The sequence below is a fragment of the Tenrec ecaudatus genome, chromosome 15 (assembly GCF_050624435.1).
Source record: "Tenrec ecaudatus isolate mTenEca1 chromosome 15, mTenEca1.hap1, whole genome shotgun sequence".
Lineage (NCBI taxonomy): Eukaryota > Metazoa > Chordata > Mammalia > Afrosoricida > Tenrecidae > Tenrec > Tenrec ecaudatus.
This window is the reverse complement of record NC_134544.1, coordinates 27345617-27363550: the sequence shown is the minus strand read 5'-3', so window position 1 is coordinate 27363550 and position 17934 is coordinate 27345617. Positions and strand designations below refer to the sequence as shown.

Below are 17934 nucleotides of genomic sequence, written 5' to 3'. Positions count from 1 at the left end.
TCTACTGTATATACTCGTGTATAAGCCGAGTTTTTCAGCACAAAAAATGGGTTTTCAGCTGAAAACCTGGGGTTAGATTTATACACGGGTCAGTGGTACCCCATCGAGGTGTAACATCTCGCTACCCCCCCCCACCAAGTAACGGGATGAGCGCCCTTTATCTCGTGGGTGATTGCCGTTCCTCCGCTGTTCATTCAAAGCCCTGCTGACACTGCAGGGCTTTGAATGTTTGTTTACTCACATCTAACCAATCAGAGCCGTCCTATGACGTGGACTGCTCCAATTCGAAGCACCCGTAGTGATTCAGCTGAACTGGTAAGGATGTGTCTGTGGCTGCGCTTCGTCTCTCCCCTCTGGTCTCTGTGTTAATTCACGTCCTGCATCCACTGCCCGCATGGACTCCCCCCTCCCCCTGGCTAACATGTCGCGGGGTGGGGGGGCATTACCATGAAAGTTCTTTTTGAAAGTCTTGTTTAAAAATATTTAAATACATCACCCCATTGATGTCTCAATTTTTAGTAATTTTATTTTCATTTGTTTTGAATATTGAAATTCACAAATAGCTTCTGCATTATTTTCCACACTAGGTTTATACTCAAGTCAATCAGTTTTCTGGTTTCCAAGGTAATAATTAGGTACCTCAGCTTATACTCGGGTTGGCTTATATTTGAATATATATGGTAGTTCTCGGGTATCTTGCTTTCTGATGGTTGGACCAGGGTGCAGCTGCCTTAGCCAGTTCCCTGCTTCAGCTGGCAAGGCTCACTTCCTACAAGATATCCCTGATGAGAAGCCACATGGACCTGCCCCAATGCAGCCCTGGGTGCTGGAGCAACCATGTGGAGACCCCTGCCAGCGCTGAGAAGCTTACACATTCACTGACTTGGCTTTCCTCCTGCAGTCGGCATCATAGTGTGTGTTTTGTGAGATGGAGGAGGACTTTGTGGACTGCTGTTGGATATATGGGTTAATGGGTTAATGTTGAACTCGTGGGCTTGAGCAGCACCAGGTTGGGATGTTTTCTTGATATGCACTTACCCTTTATATAAAACTCTCTCTTATACATGAATTTCTGTGTATTTGTTTCCCTAAAGTACCCAGACTAACACAGTTATGAATTGGGAGATCCCTGTGAAAGGGTTGTTTGACAAAAGGGTCGAGACCCACAGGTTGAGAACCACTGTCTTAGACCTTTCCAGGCTTCTGCTTGCGCCGAGGGCATCCCCAAGCCACGATTGCCTTAAAAGGCACAGGAGGGTGATCACAACCCGATCCCAGCCTGAGAACCCAAGCTCTTACACATCTAGGAAGGCTCCTGAGCTGCGAGCTGCGGTGTGAAGGAAGTGACAAGTGTGGTGTCATTAGCAGGGAGGGAAGGTGTGGCACACACCTCCCGCCCCTGGGCTGCAGTGGCACCGTGCCAGGAGGCACAGACCTGCCTGAAGCCCGCCCATCCCCCTCCTGTGCTGTGCACACACCCAGTCTGCCAGGGGCCATGCAGAAGGTAAGGGGAGCTGGGAACAGGCTGGTGACAGATGCCTGCTCTGGCAGATCATACGTGGGGAACTCTTTGCCCTGCGCATTTCATCAGCAAGGAGAATGCATGGTGGGGTGGCATGTGGAGTGGTCAGAGGGGGGAAATCCTGGAAAATTATCAGGTGGCAGTCTTCATTTATGAAAGATCTTAACAGCATGGGAATGCTCGTCTTGCTATATGGCACATGAAAACACACACTCACATAATTTTAAAAATAAATACTAGCATCTTAGCTAGAGAAAAATAATTATCAACAAACTATCCCCAAACAGCCCTCAGAGGTGGAAGCAGGACAGCAGTGGGCGTTGACCTGGAAGTGTCGGTTTGAACCTGCTTCCGTGCTTTGTAGCTTCTATCTGGGACAGAACTGCCGAGTCACAAGGCTCCGAGGAACGATGGCGTACAGGTGGAGATGCCTCAATAAACGCCTGCCTGCAGCGCCGGATGCACTCACTTGGCTATGGCAGGACATTGGGAAGACAAGTGACTTGGCCAACCTACTGGAAGAGACCCATATTTGGTGTATCTCACAGAAACCAGATCCAACGGAATGCAGAAATCACCACACAGTATCATTAAGATGACAAGCAAGTAAACTTTTGCTGAAGGCATTAATAAAATGTTTCAGCAGTGCATCGACAGGAAGCTGCCAGAAACTCCAGCTGCTTTCAGACGTGAATGAACATCATCGCTGCTGACCTCAGATGGATCTTGGATAAAAACAGAGAAAACCAAAAAGATGTCTTATTGCCTAGGCCAAGGGATTCAACTCTGTGGATCATAACAAACTATGGATAACATTTCAACGAATGGGCGCTTCGGAACACTTGACTGATCCTACAGAACCTGGACATCGACCAACGACCAACAGGCAGGTATTCAAATAGAGCAGGGGATACTGAGCGTTTCAAAATCAGGGCCTTTTGTCACATTTCTTCGATCTGTGTGTTAAGCAAGTAAACCTGGAAGCAGGGCTGTGTGCAAAGGAACATGCCATTAGGCTCGGAGGGAGGCTCATGTACCTAGGCAGCTGGTGTAACCTTGTTGTTGAAAGGGAAGCGGCTTTGAAACTCTTACGGATAAAAAGCAAAGACTACATACAATCTACAATATGTATTATACCTCAACACAAAACAAAAACCCTCCGAACTGAACCAATAGACAACATGATAATTGAGGCAAAGATTGGGATGGCCAAGGTTTCTGTTTCTCTTGAGTTGAAGTCAAAAAATCAAATTAGGTTATTTGTCTCGTGGTTGTTGAGTTGTAGACTAATTCTTCGCTTTCCTCTATTTCCAAAATTCCAAACCAGCCTGACTCAGCATCAGAGTCAGCCCTGCTAGTCAATCCCAGGGACAGCTAGTCTCACATGACTCACATGCCACTCCAGGGTGTCCCAGGGACACTGGCAATCTCACTGAAGTCTGAGAAGTGCCTTCAGCAGGATTTGCCATGTTGCACACACAGTGTTTCCCTAGGCTCTTCTTCTCCCGTGTTTTGGGGCAGACCCATTTCTGGTTCATTGGGAAGCCCCTTTTGCCTCAGACCCCACGTTCAGGGATTTGTATCTCCCTCTGTCTAACTGGGTCTGTCCTCCCCGCTGAGAACACATAGGCCCCTTCTTTGCCTCCCCACAGGAGAAAGAGAGAGAGAGTTCTGTTGATGCAGAGAGGGTCTGACCGCACTGATGTGTGTTTGTGTCAGGAGGCCACCTCTGAGATGCCAGGCTCTCAGAGAAGCAATGTGTGTCTTGCCCTCTGGATCCAGTACCTGTGAGATAGGTGTACCATCAGGAGCCGAGCAGCCTTTTGCATGTGGAGAATCCGTTTAGTGGCCTCTGGACTCTTAATGTTCTGTATGAGTTCAACAGACATGATTTCTGATGTTGAACTAGGCAAGGACTGATCTGCCAAGGTGATCTGATGGGGAAGGCTGTCTCCCAGAGGGCCCCTCCCCTAGAGAAATAGTCTGAGGAAAACACCTGGCCAGATTTACCTGTAACCATGGCCCAATATTGTTGAACAGCAACCTGAAGGACAAGTCTGTGGGGAGTGGAAATGTACTCTAATCACAGCTATAAATTAATAATTCTTCTTGGCTTAATGGCACATTTAAGCTGGTTCCTTAGATGGGAAATATCTCTAGAGAAGCAAAACCAGTCAAGCTTGTGTGGTGGGGGGAGGTGTGTGTGTGTGTGTGTGTGTGTGTGTATTTTATGAAAATTGCAGATTCAGTAGAAGCAGGCCAGACTAAGTCCAGGCAGGTCCCAAGTCTATGGTTCGGATGTTAGGCTGGAGGCTTTTCCTGACCCTTGTAGCTGTGGGGGATTATGAATCCAAGGTCAATCGGAATGAGACAGACTGGTGGTTGCAGAGGCAAATGAATCCAAAACCAGCTGCCAGCCTGCTGCTGGCTCCCAGGATTGGCAAGCAATAAGGCAGGTCATTGGCTCAAGTCCAAAGAGTGGGTGTTCGGTGAGCCAGTGTAGGATCCAGACCCAGCAAAAAGAAAGACAGGCATATCCACAGCATCCTATTACACTGGAAGCAGGCCACACCCCCAAGGAAATCCAGAATAAATCCTTCAATTCCAGAACACGACTGCTGGAAGGTACTTGTTTATGGCTGAGGAGTATCTCTAGTAAACGTATGCCTATACCCACATATTTCCATTTAATGGGCAAAGAATATTCCACCGAATGGACATCCCTCATTTTGGGCATCCGTGTATCAGTTGATGACATTTTGGCTCGTGTGCAAACTGCTGCTGAAGACGTTCTTGTGCGTGTGGGCATGCTCTTGTTTCTCTCGGGTGTATTCCCAGCAGTGCAAGCCCTGGTTCACGCGGTGACTCTCTTTAGTCTTCCGAGACCGTTTTGCATCGTGGGGGCACCATTGTGCAGTCCCTCCGCGAAAGTTCCAGGATCTCCTCATCGTTGCCAGCGCTTGGCTGCATGATTTGCATGGCCCCTTCTGTGCTGAGGGCATTGAAGAGAATGCCTTGAGGGGCGTGGATGAAACCAGCCGCCCAGGGGCACAGAGATGAAGCTGTCTGCCGGAAGCCCAGAGGGCAGCTCTCTTCTCTTCTCTGGCGTGACTCTAAGTCACAGTCGACTCAATAGCAGTGGGTTTCCTTTCTTGTTCCTTTTTAAACTCCTGAGCATCAAGGAGTCTGGGTTGAATCCCAGTGATGGTTGAGCCTCCTGCCTGCCTATCCCTCCTCCTGGCTGTCTCAGCAGCTTGGAAAGGACTGTAGGACATTTCTCAGTTTCTTATCTGCCTGTCAACCACTCAGCCTGCTCCCTGCGGGTACAACCGGCTGCAGACTGCTCCTGCTGGGTAGTGTAGAGAGGCTATCTGCTGCTCCCAGGTGCTGGTGGGTAAAATGAACTACAGGGGTAATGGAAAGAGGCGCCCAAGAAAAGGAGCCGCTCAGATCTGCCCCGAGGCCACTTCTCTGTGTTAGGGAACAGGCTCTGTCCGGAGGTTGTTACGGGATCTGCCCCAGACTAGCCCCTGGTGGGAGAGCCCTTGGGGGGAGGAGGCGTTGATGGCACACTGGTTAAGCACTCAGTTAAAAGGGGGGCACTTGGAAACCCCAGCTGTTCCCCTGGAGAAAGATATGGCCGTCTGCTGCATCAAGATTGCAGTTACCTGCCGCCGAGTTGACTTAAGAACAAAACACCGCCTGGTCCTGTACCGTGCATATAATTGTTACATTTAAGCCATCACCGCTGCCGCTACGTCGACCCACCTCATTGAGGGTCTCCATTTTCACTGGCCCTCGCTTCACCAAGTGTGAAGTTTTTTTTCCAGGAACGGGACCCTCCCTCTTCCCGATAACATGCCCAAAGTCCATGAGACAGTCTCACCGTCTTCACTTCTAAGGAGCTTGCTGCCTGATCTTCTCCCGAGACAGATGTGTTCGTCTTTCAGGCAGTCCACCGTCTGTCCAGTATTCCTCGCCAGCACCGTAATTCCAATGCACCCATTCTTCACTGGCCTTCCTTAGTAGTTAGGGTCCAGCTTTCACCAACCTATGAGGGGACCGGAAAGAATATGGCATGGATTTGGTGCACCCTAGCCTCTAAGTGACATCGATGAGTGTTGACCGTGGGTCCAAGTGTAAACTGAAAACGTTGACAACTTCAGTCTTTTCTCTGTTTATCGTGATGTTGTCCTTTGCTCCCTTAGGAGGAGTTTGCTTTGGGTAGACTCCATTCTGAAGGCTGTAGGCGTTGATCTTCATCAGTAAGTCTTTCAAGTCCTCTTCATTTTCAGCACGCAAGGCTGGGTCTCCTGCATATCACTGGTCACTCATGAGCTTTCCTTGAAGTCTGGTATGTTCTTCTTCAAACGGTCCAGTTTCTAGGATGACTGGAACAGCCTACAGATCGATACAACCCTGCTGTACATCTTTCCTGATTGTAAACCACCTGATATCCCCTCCTTTGTTTGAACAACTGCTTCTTGCATGAGCACAGCCAAGCGTTCTGGAATTCCCATTTGTGTGAGTCTGGGTACTTTAGAGAAACAAATCCACAGAAACTCATATGTATAAGAGAGAGTTTTATATAAAGGGCAAGTGTGCATCAAGAAAACATCCCAACCCAGTGCTGCCCAAGCCCACAAGTCCAACATTAATCCATGTGTCCGACACCAATCCACAAGGTCCTCCTCTATCTCACAAAACACACACTATGATGTCGACTGCAGGAGGAAAGCCGAGTCAGTGAGCGTGTAAGCATCTCAGAGCTGGCAAGGGTCTCCACACGGGTGCTTCAGCACTCAGGGATGCATCGGGGTAGGTCCATGTGGTTTCTCCTCGGGGATGTCTTGCAGGAAGTCAGCCTTGCCAGCTGAAGCAGGGAACTGGCTAAGGCAGCTGCACCCTGGTCCGACCATCAGAAGCAAGAGACCCAAGAACTAGAAAGGCGAGGCTCACCGAGTCATTTATCCCTCCACCCTTCAATTAACTCCACATGTGTTTATCGGCCAGGTTGGCACAATAAACTACCTCAATCCACCCCTTGCCAACTTGGCACATATACATAATTCTTTAGCCTCACAAATGCAATTAAGTAACACCTACACCTTAATCCTATAATCCTGTGAATATGTCCCCCCACCTATGAAAATTTGTAAGCCAATCCCTTCATGCCTTTATCCCTCCAATTTTGGGTATCCAATTTATCATTTTTCAAAATATTCTTCATAGTTATGATCCACCAAGTTGAATCCCTTTGCGTTGTCAATAAGATGCTAATAAACATCTTTCTGATATTTTCTTCCTTATGGTCCATCTGACATTTGCGATGATCTCTCTCACTCCCTGCTGATGTATGCTCTTGCAACTATTTTAGTACAGCAACATTTTACTTCCATGCGATATTAATGATATTGTTTGAACTTCTGCATTCTGTGGGGCCAACTCCCTTGAAAATGAGCACATGTATGACTCTCCTGCACTTGGTTGGCCAGGTGGATGATCTTCCAAATTTCTTCTCATCCAAGTGAATGCTTTCAGCACTGTGTCAATTTTGGGGAAACATTCCATTGACAACATCAAATCCTGGGGCTGCTTTCCACCTGTGCTTTCGGCACAGCTTGCTCTTGAAAGACTTGAACATCGACTGATTCTTTTTGGTGCGCTGATTCTGTGTTTCCTCCACTTTCTTTGGATGCTTCCGGCATCTCTCGATATTTTGCCTGTAGAATCTTCTAATAGTGCCACTGGGGGCTCGAATCCATTCTTTTGTTCTTTGTTTGTTTGTTTTTAGTTCTTTCGGCTTGAAAACATGCTTTTGGGTCTAACTTAGAGTCTTCAGACATTTGATTACAATGCTTTCCTCTGTCTCCCTTAGAAACATTCTCTTCAGCTCCTGTACATCACCGCTTGCTGTAGCTACGCTGCATTCAACAGCAATGTCTGGAGTCGCTTCTGACATCCACCTTGATCGCTTCATTCTTTCCTATCTTCAGGAGCCTTTGCCTCCTTCGGGGACGATGTTCTTGATGTCATCCCACAACTTGGCTGGTCTTCGGTACTCCGTGTTCAGTGTGTCAAACCTGTGGTTTAGCTCTTCTCTACATTCAGGTGGGATGACTCAAGGTTGTATTTTGGTTCTTGTTGGCTCATTTTAATTTTCTTCAGCTTCAGCCTGCATGAACCATCGTGGATCTGTTCCACAGTCAACCCCGGCTCTTGCGTCGACTGATGATGCTGGATTTCTGCATCCTCTCTTTCTGCAGATGTAGTCACTGGGTTTTATCTGACAAGGTTCATGTGGGGAGTTGCCATGCATGTTGTTGATCCAGCAGCATTATATCCTGTGCTCTCCAGTATCATTTCTATCCCTAAGGTCATATTTTCCATCTACCAAGTCTCCACCCCGCCCTGTGCCCCAACTTTCTCATTCCAACCACTAATAGTTATGACTGCATCTTGAGCGAATTTCTAATCCATTTCGGACTATAGCAGTTGGTCAAGTTCTTCAGTTTCTTCATCACTGGGCTTAGTGGTTGGGTGTAAATTTGAACACAAATTAGATTAACTGGATTTTTCTGTGGGTACATAGGATATTATCCTATCGGAGACAGACTGTGCTTGAAGACCGATCTGGAGATGTTCTTTTGGGAGACAAATGTGATGCCCTTGCTCTTGAGTTTGTCAGCCTCACACAGCAAGTCATGTACTTGGCTGATTCAAAACGCTATCGACTCCAGCTCACGATGCCTCGCATACCAGCCTGCATGCATTCCAGTTTATTTCTGACGACTTCTCAATCTTCCTGGATTCATGTTTTGTATATCCTACAATCTGATCATGAATGGCTGTGTGAGGCCGTTACTTCATCACGAGTCAAGCCCATCAGCAAATGAAGGTCCTGACCCGAAAGCTTAGTTCCGCCCATGTCCCTAAGGCCAACTCTGCTTTGGGGGACGGTTCTTCCCCAGTTGCGTGTGCAGTACCTCCCCACGTAAGGAGCTCATCTTCCAGAGCTGCATCAGTCAGCGTCCCACTGCAGTTTACGGGGTTCAGTGGCTCATCACTCAGAAGCGGACCACCTGTTCCTTAAACCTCGTCTATCTGAGTCGAGAAGCTCTGTGGAAACTTGCCCAGCAGGAGTGACCCTGCTGGTATTTGAACTACCGGTGACATGGCTTCCAGCATCACAGTAACACACAAGTCACCACAATATGACAAACTGACTGATGCAGTGGTTCTCAGCCTACCGAATGCCGCCACCTCTTAATACAGTGTCTCGTGTTGCGGCATAGGATTATTTCCGTTGCTACTTCATCACTGTAATTTTGCTACTATTATGAATCAGGAGACCCCGTGAAAGGGGTCACGACCCACAGGTTGAGAACTGCTGGACTGATGAGTGTTGGTCATAAAGACAACTGCCTTGAAAGCGCCATGGGACAGTTTTTCCCTGTTCTACAGGGCCTTCGTGAGTCAGAATCAACTTGAGAGCCATGGGTGGTGGGTGGGAAGGCTCCTACAGGTAGCCCATGGTCTTTTTATCGAGCCTGTGTTGAAGGCCTTTTTGGTGCAGGACACCTGAAATAAAAAAGGTGAGACAGACATAGTGATCCTTATCCCCCCTAAGCAGATGGCAGTGTTCCTGATGCAAAGAGCTAGAACTCAGATTCTCTAGCTGCCTGTTTCCCCAGTGACTTGACCTCAGGGTGTCCTCAGACTGGGGGGGGAACGTACCCCAGGAGAACTACCAAACGGTAGCTGTTGGTTGTTGTCAAATCAGTTCCAACGCACGGTGACCCACTCTGTGTCACAGCAGAACCGACCCAAAGGTGTTTAAGGCTGTGACCTTTTGGAAGCGAACCACCAGGCCTGACTTTCAGGACCCCTCTGCGTGGATTTGGACCGCCAGCCTTGCAGCTTGACTCTGCACTGCCTCGCGACTCCAGGAACGGGGAAAGGACGTCACGGTGGGTCCAGCTGAGGGTCAACTAAAGAGGAAGACCTTCGTGAGATGGACTGACACACCGGGCTCAAACCTTACAACAGTGGTGAGGATGGCGGGGGACTGGACAGTACTTTCTGTTGCACACAGAGTCACCATGAGTCAGATGACTCAACGACACCTGACCCCCACAAGAGTCACTAGAACGACACCGAAGCCGTACATTTGGCCGTGACCAACAGCTCTTTGCCCAGGCTCAGTCATCCATTGCTGGAGACCTCTGTGGTTGAGGGCTCTGTGTGAATACAGGGTACAAGTGGTAGATATCAAATGTTTGTGGTCTGTGGGGCCTGGTTTTCCCACACCCTCTCTGCAGAGGACGTCTTGATGGCAGGTGGCATCTGCGTTTCTCCCTTTCCATCTCTTTTCCTCTCCGTGCCCCAGAGCTGCTTCCTTATCATAGTGCAAGCTGGAGGGAGCGCTCAGCATTTCACTGGTTCCTACCACAGGGCCGTGGGGCTCTCAAGATGCTACAACCCGTGGGCAATGCCCCCAGCTAGAGTCGGGATTCCTCAGGGAGAGCCCTGCCCTGTCTCTGGGAAGCCTGTGGGTCTCTGGGCCTGGAGGGTAGGACAGTCTGAACACAGGAGGCTCTGGGATTAGGGCTGGATCTCCCAGAGTCTTCCCAGAGGCTGTGTTATCGCTGAGGTCCGTCTGCTCCCAGGAAGGAAGCCTTCCTGTCCCTCTGCCTCACAATCTTGGCATGACTCCTCTGTTCTTCTCCGGTCTCAGTGCTGCGGCCTCCCGTGCCTCCACCCCTTCAGGCAGGGACCTCGCACCCTCTCCCCTGGTGGCTCTTCGTTCTTTTGGATGGTTGTGGATTCCTGTGCCTGCGGTAGCTCACTCATCCCCAGGGCAATGGTAAAACGGACCAATCCCCAAGTTAGAATTCTCTATATCTTATTTACATGCTCTCAGTCACCCACCAGGAGCTCTGGCGGCCTAGCGGGCTACGTGTTAGGCTGTTGATTACAAGGTCAGCAGTTCAAAACCACCCAGGAGAAAGGCTTTCTACTCCCACGAAGACCCACAGGGGCACTTCTGTCCTTTAGGGCCACCATGAGTCAGAACCGGCTCGATGGCAGTGAGTTTGGATTTGTTTTGGAATATTCATATTATTATTGTTGCTGTTTTCTTATGTGTTCACTTTGGTTGTGCTTTTTATTGTTTCTGTTAGGTTTCCCAGTGTAGGAAGCACAGCGGTGTGGCTGCATGGAGACAGTAACTGATGCAGTGGTTTATCGGAGACAGGAGGGGGGATTGAGGAGCAATCAATGACTATGAGGGGGAGGGGAAGCATTAGAACTGCGTGTGATGATGTGCATGCAACGCTTTCAAAAGGCCATTTAACTCTGGAAGTGTATGGTCTGTGAATAGTATAGCAAGAAAACTTCTCAAAAGTGAACCCAAACTTGACCAATGGTTACCACCGGGGACAGAGGAAGAGTCTGTGCGAATGGTGGTGGAAGAGTTTGGAGAGGGAGATCGACAATGGCTGTACACCACGAAGAGTCAACAGCACTGACTTGTTGAACTGGGTTACGCTTTGTTGTGTCGATTTTTGGCCAAAATTGAAAAAAAGAATTCCATGAATAACAGTGAGTCCGAGGAAGAAGAAAATGTTCGGAAATGAACTGTGGTAAAGATTGGGCAACTCCTCCGGACAGGACTGAACTATTGAGCTGCACGTGGAGGAAGTGCCAATAAAACCGTCACAAAAAGAAAGGCAACAGGGCAGGTAGCGGTCTGGGGTCCAGGTGCTGCCTCCATCTGCGTCCCACCCACAGTGCCACTGGGCTGGCCCTGCAGGGTTGAGTAGGACGCCCCAGCGGGCTTCCCAGACCGTTCATCTGGCAGAAGCAGGGGTCACCTAGTCCTCCTGAGGAGGAGGAACTGGTGGGTGCAGGTCCTTTTGGTCGCAGCAGAAGACTTCAAGGAGAGCCACGGGGGGGGGGGCGGGGGGGCGGGGGGAGCCTGGGAGGTCGAGGGTGGGTGATGGGTTTCCTGGGTGTGAACTGCTTGAAGCAGAGCACGGGGCTCCTTTGCACATTCCCACCCCCACCCCCACCTCGCTGGGAGGGCGAGGTAATCCCTTTAATGCTGGGCTGCTCTTAAAGGGATTGGCTGCATTCGTAGGCAGCTGCTAATTCCATTTGTCACTGGGGGCGGGAAAGGCTGCTGAGGCTGCTGGGGTGGCTCCAGCCTATTGTCTCTAGCTCAGGGCCACAAAGAGGTCAGCCTGGCCTTCCCTCCGGAGGAGTCCTGCAGTCCTGCAGCTCTGCCGGGAGTCCAGCCGGCTCAAGGCCAGTGGGCTGAGCAGGCAGGCAGGCAGGCAGACGGCCCACGCAGGAGTGTCAGCGAGAGCCCCTCCCAGAGCACTGGCTTTGAGGGAGCCACCCCACTCGGTGGCCAGCTGGCCATGGGAGGGGCTTGTGTGGGACCAGGTTATTGGGTGGGACCACTATGGTGGGAAAGGTGCCTCCCCTCCCCCCTCCCCCCCCCACAAAGAACTAGAGATTCCTAGCCTAAAAGAGCCAGTCACGCTTGCTCACTGGGCTACAGTGACAAAGAGAAACTGGGGTTCCATTGAACTTGGGGGAGCTGGGGTGAACTCCATTCAGTGGTTGCAGCGCTGGGTGGGGAGCACAGGCTTTTCCTGTCACCAGGAAAACAACAAAGAACAAAGTTGCTCTCTGGTCCATTCAGCGCCCTGGTGGCCCCATGTGCAGGGCATCGTAGAACTGTGATTGATCAGAAGGGGACTGCCAGGCCTTTCTTTGGAGGCACTTCTGGGGAGACTTGGGCATCCAGCCTTTTCAGTATCACTTCTGTGCCTGGAACTGTGCCACCCAGAGACTCCTCCCCTTTACCCGCTGCCCCCAGCCAAGCCCCTGCCCTGGGGTGGCTGCCAGCTGTTAGCGGCCCTACAGGAGGGAGCACAAGGGCTCCACTGAGTTCCCAAGGCTGTCAGCCTCTGGGGTAGGCTGCCACACCTTTCTCTTGTGGGGCCACGGGTGGGTCCGAACTGGCAAGCTTTGGGCTCACAGCCTGGTGCTGAGACTGCTGCGCCAGCAGGCACAGGCAGTGAGAAATGTGCCTGGGTTCGCTGTGCCCAGTTGTCTGACTTCTCTGGGAAGTTGAGGCAATGGAGCTCACCAGCGCCTGCCCCGCTCCTCTGCCTCAGGCACAGCCCTGTGGCCCTCAGGCCTCCCACCTGCAGCCTTGGGACTGCCTGTCCCTTCAGGGCCCCTCCCTCCTCATCTGTCACCTGGCTGGGAGGAGTCGATGGAGCAGGGAGGGGAGGGAGGATGGCGCTGAGTCCATCGTCCAGTGTGTGTCCTGCTGCTGCTGCCCGTGTCCCTTCTCTTCCATCCTCCGCCCTCCCTCACGTTCACTGCTCTTGAAAATGGAAGCGCTTCTCCTCTCTCGCTCTGCCCGAAGCCCAGCTGTCTGGGATCTCCCCAACTAGCTCTCTCTGTGACAAGCCACTGGGACGAGAGGGGACACTCTGAGTGCAGCTACGATGGAGTGAAACCAGCCTTGAGGAAGTGCTCCTGAGCCCTGTGTCTCCATAGCCACCGGGCTTCTACCCTGCTCCTCATGTCTCTTGAGCCAGGAGCATGGCGGGGAGGGGTCGCTGGGCCAGGGCTGAGTGAACACCCCCTCCAGCTGAGGAGATGGGCTGTCTAGGCACTCGGTCCTCTGAGTGAGACTCATTCTGGAACATTTTTTGGGTGGTTCAGTGACTGAGTGCCAGGTGGGCCATAGCAGGTGTGTCAGGGCATGTGTCAGTGGAACCTGGGCCTCAGCACCCAGGGCAGCTGAGGTGAGGGGCTGTCAGGTTACAGGGCGAGGCTCTTATGGGGCAGCAGCAGTGAGTGGAGGAGGAGGAGGGCCGGGAGGGTGTGAATGAGGACACAGACTGGCAGCCAGCGAGGGGAGGGGAGGCCTCTCTGCCTCTCTGGGTTGAGGTGGCTCTCCGTACCCCTGGCTTCTGCCAGGACGACTGTGTGGTCCTCATCAGAGCAGGGCCGAGGCAGAGCATGGCTTGTGATCCTCCTGGCAATGGTTCCGGGTGAGTCCCTGCCACCCGGCGTCTGGCTGCACCTGCCCAGTGGGCCTTTGATAAGCTTTCATGTCTTCCAGGAACATTGGACACGGCTATCAGGTGGCTCCTTCCAGCCTTTCCTGGACACTGCCCTTCTCACACCCATCCGCCACCTGCCTAGGCCTGCCCTCAGCGCCCCGCAGCCTGGCCGGAGGGAGGAGCAGGAGAGGCTGGAGGAAGTAGTTAGAAGTGGAACTTGCTGTGTGAACTTGGGCAGGCTATGGATCCCAGCACCCCCTGCTTTCTCTTCTAAGCAGTATCCTACCTGCTGCCCACGAGGTCACCCCTGCACAGGGTTTGTTGGGCTGTCAATCTTAAGGGAGCAGGGAGCCACATCTTTCTCCCCAGGTGCAGCTGCTGGGTTTAAAATGCTGACCTCGTGCTGGGCAGCCCCGTGCCAAACTCACGGCACCACCAGGGCACCTTCTAAGAAGCATGACCCTGGGTGTTTCACAGGGGTGGTGTGTGTGTGGGTGTGTGTGTGTGTGTGTGTGTGTGTTGGGGAGGGGGAAGAGCAGGTCCATGCAGATCGAGGAGTGCCTGGCTCAGTGAACTTGAGCTGTCCCGGTTACCACACCCATGTGCCAAGGCTGGGGAATCTTTTACCCTATTGAATCAGTTTCCATCTAGTCGGAGCCAACGTGTTACGAGCCCACCCGTAGGAGCCCTGGTGGGGCAGCGGGCAAGCGACCACTCAAAAGGTTGGTGGTTCAAACCCATCCAGTGGCCTGCGGGAGAAAGCTGTGGCAGTCTGCTTGCATTAAGATGAGTGGGGAAACCCTGTGGGGTAGTCCTTGGCTCAGAGCCTGTAGGGATGTTCTGAGCCAGGCCCATGAGAATAAGATTGGTCTGGGGTGGACTCAGACCTAGACTTTTGGTTAGCCGTTGGGACCCCCTCGGGCCTCCCTTTTCGCTGTCAGCCCACTGTTGAACCAGAGGAACAGCCTTTAACCCTGGGCCCAGTCTTGGTGTAGGGGCCTGTGGATTTGGTGGGGAGGGCAGGGGCGCGTGCCTGCTGAGTGAGGGCGTAGAGGCAGTGAAGAACACGGGGATTTGTTTCTGTGGTCCTGTCGCACATCAGTACACACCTGGCCACTGAAAGCAATGCCCTTAGGATCTCACAGTTCTGCAGGTCAGGCGAAGTGGGTCGCTAGGCTGAGATCAAGGTGTTGGCCACACTGAGGCCTTGTCTGGGACGCCCTGGGGGGGATGGGCTTCCCATCTCAGACTTGCTGGCAGAATTTACCGACAGTGGTGGGGCTGTAGATCTCACTTGTCTGTGGATTGTGGACAAGGGCTTGCTCTCAGCTCCCAGAGGCAGCCACACCCCTTGCCACGTGGCCTCCTCCATCTCCAAGCCAGCAGCGATGCTCCGCATCTTCCCACCTCCAGCGTCCTCATCTCAGATCTCCAGGCTGGCTCAGATCTAAAGGGTTCTTACGATCGGACCAGGTCCACCCAAATAACCTCCCCATCTTAGTGGACCTCAAGAATGCCCAGCGTGGCCACACGTTGCTTTGTCTGCCCTTTAGGCACGTTCCGGCACCTACCGTCCCTCTGGGCCTCAGTTTCCCTCCGGGCACAGCGGGCATTCCAGCTCCGTGGGTACACCAAGGATGAGCCTGTGGCCCGCCTCCTTCCCAGGAGGAGGGGCGTGGACACGTGGGAGACCCCGCCCCTGTCCCCCACCTCTCCGCAGTGGCAGTGTCTCACTCAGGGGGCGTGTCTGTTCTCTTCCAGCAGCCCGTCCCAGGCGCCCTAGCGGCAGTGATGGAGAACTCCTCCGCGGCGTCTGCCTCCTCCGAGGCGGGCAGCAGCCGCTCCCAGGAGATTGAGGAGCTGGAGCGCTTCATCGACAGCTACGTGCTCGAGTACCAGGTGCAGGGGCTGCTGGCTGACAAGACGGAGGGCGACGGCGAGAGCGAGAAGACGCCGTCCCACATCTCCCAGGTGAGTGGAAGAGGACCCGGAGCACGGGGGTGGGGGTGGGGGTGGCGTGGGACTCTGGTTCCAGGTGCCTCTAGTCATCCGGCCCTGGATGGCCAAGGGGTGGGGTGGCTAGGCCGCCCAGCAGAGCCCCCAGAATCGTGCAGGCGAGGCTTCCTGGGTTGTGCGCACATGGCCCCTCTGCCGCCCCCCACCCAAACACATCATTATTGAGCGTAGAGGAGGCTTGTGTGTTGCTCTGTCGCTGGACTTGCATCAGCCTAGGGTTCAGACTAAGACTAGGAAGAAAGGTCTGGTGACCTTCATCTGAGAAATCAGCCAAGGAAAAGCCAATGGGTCTAGAGTAATTCGATCCAGTTGTGCATGGGCTCGCCCACACTGAGCACAGTCTTGAAGGTTCCTGGTTCCAGAGCAGCTTATTGGTGCATTTGCCTCGCCTTCAAATGCAGGTGGTGACTGAGCCCCAAAGCAGTCCAACTTACCCCGACACCAGGTGTAGCTAGCGGATTGAGGCTTGGGCATTTTGGCTGAAATCTGGGGTGGGTCTCTGTCTTCACCCGCCCTCCCAGGGTCCATCTGAGGCAGCATTGGCCTTGGGGGAAAGGCAGACCCTTTGACAATTACGGGCCAAGATTTGGAAGTCTTGAGTCTGAACAAGGACAAGGACCAGATCGGATGTCCCTTCGCCAAACACTGTGAGCCTTCAGGAGGTATTTGCTCAAGAACTGGCTCCAGATTCGTTTCAAGCTGCCTATATGACCTTGGGGAAATATCTCAAGGTTGCGGAGGCTTATTCTGTGTATCTCTGGCAAATGGTCCCTCGGAGACGTTGGGAGGGCACCAGAGATAAGCCCACGGCCATCAGGTCCACTCGGGCTCCTAGCAATCCTATGGGTTTCCGAGACTGTAGCCGTTTACTGGAGCAGAAAGCCCCATCTTTCTCCGGTGAGTGGCTGGTGCTTTGGGGGTTCGCTGCAGCCCAATTGGTAACCACGATGCCACCAGGGCATAAGTTTTTTGTTCCAAAAAGCTTAAAGCCAAACAGTGCCATCAACTCAATGCCAACGCATAGCGACCCTATAGAACAGGGTAGAACTGCCCTATGGGTTTCTGAGATGGTAACCCTTTCAGAGAATAAACAGCCCTGTCTTTCTCCCTCGGAGCCACTGTTGGTTTCAAACCGCTGACCTTGTGGTTAGCAACATTGCGCAAAACCGCTTCTCCACCAGGGCTCCTGTAATGGAGAAAAGAGGTCCAAAATGAGCAGGAAAACAGATGTCTGTTCATAAGGGCCACCCAAGGGACCCTTCTCTGGCTTGGTCAAGTCCCATGGGTCCACCGCTCATACTTGCTGTCCCACCTCCATCCCGGGCTCATCTGTCTGACATGTGGGGTGAGCCACTTGGGTGCCCAGCTCTGGTGGAAAGCTGGCCAGAAATGGCCTTACCTGCTCTGAGGGTGGGGGTGGGGAAGAAGACCAGCGCCATTGTGAGAAACCCTGAAGACACAGCGGTCACCTTACTCCCATGGTGGGGGGCAGAGGGTTAGGGGGAGAAAGAGAAGGCAGGCCCCAGGGGAAAATGGAAATGTATTCTACCCTCTCATTAGTGCCCTTGAAGGTCCCAAGCTGCTGTGAATGAAGCCCTGGAATGTGTTCATGACCCTACTGACAAGAGTGCATCGAACGGCAGTCCCTCAGAGCTCCGTACTGTGCTGTTCCAGGGCGGGGCATCCAGGGCTGAGAAAGAGAGACAGAGCGCCCTGCCTTTGTTCACTTAGGTTCTGGGTGGGTGGTAAGCACCATGGTGAGAAAGCAAGAGAACAAGGTCAGGGAGGGGTAGACAGGGACCCTGAGGTTACATGGTGAAGGGGTGAGCCATGCAGATACCCAGGCGAGGCTTGGTGGAGCAGCGAGGGGCATCCTGGGCAGAGGGAACAGCGTGTGCCGAGGCCTGGGGTGGGTCCAGTTCTAGGCCAGTGTGATTGGAGCAGAGTCAGGAAGGGGGCACTACAGGTGATGAGTCAGATGGATTGGGGGTAGTGTAGACAGAGGTGGGTCAGAGAGATGCTGGATAGTGTAGACGGAGGTGGGTCAGAGGGATGCTGAGTAGTGTAGATAGAGGTGGGTCAGAGATGCTGATTGGTACAGACAGACGTGGGTTAGAGGGATGCTGGGTAGTGTAGACGGAGGTGGGTCAGAGAGATGCTGGGTAGTATAGACAGGTGGGTCAGGGATACTGGGTTGTGTAAATAGAGATGGGTCAGAGAGATGCTGGGTAGTGTAGATGGAGGTTGGTCAGAAATGCTGGGTAGTGTAGATGGGAGGTGGGTCAGAGAGATGCTGGATAGTGT

The 17934-nt window shown here is 52.6% G+C and overlaps 1 protein-coding gene across 3 annotated transcripts in view; it reads left to right on the top strand.

The window, feature by feature from the left end:
• Positions 1 to 17934, top strand: part of CTIF (cap binding complex dependent translation initiation factor) — a 263218-nt gene that overhangs the window by 38237 nt on the left and 207047 nt on the right. For 2 of the 3 annotated variants that reach the window (XM_075533018.1, XM_075533016.1), the window contains exon 2: positions 15376 to 15585. In XM_075533018.1, coding sequence (XP_075389133.1) covers positions 15406 to 15585 — 180 coding nt within the window. In that variant the 5' untranslated portion in view covers positions 15376 to 15405. The remainder of the gene's footprint in view (positions 1 to 15375; positions 15586 to 17934) is intronic. The other variant, XM_075533017.1, reaches the window with a different exon arrangement.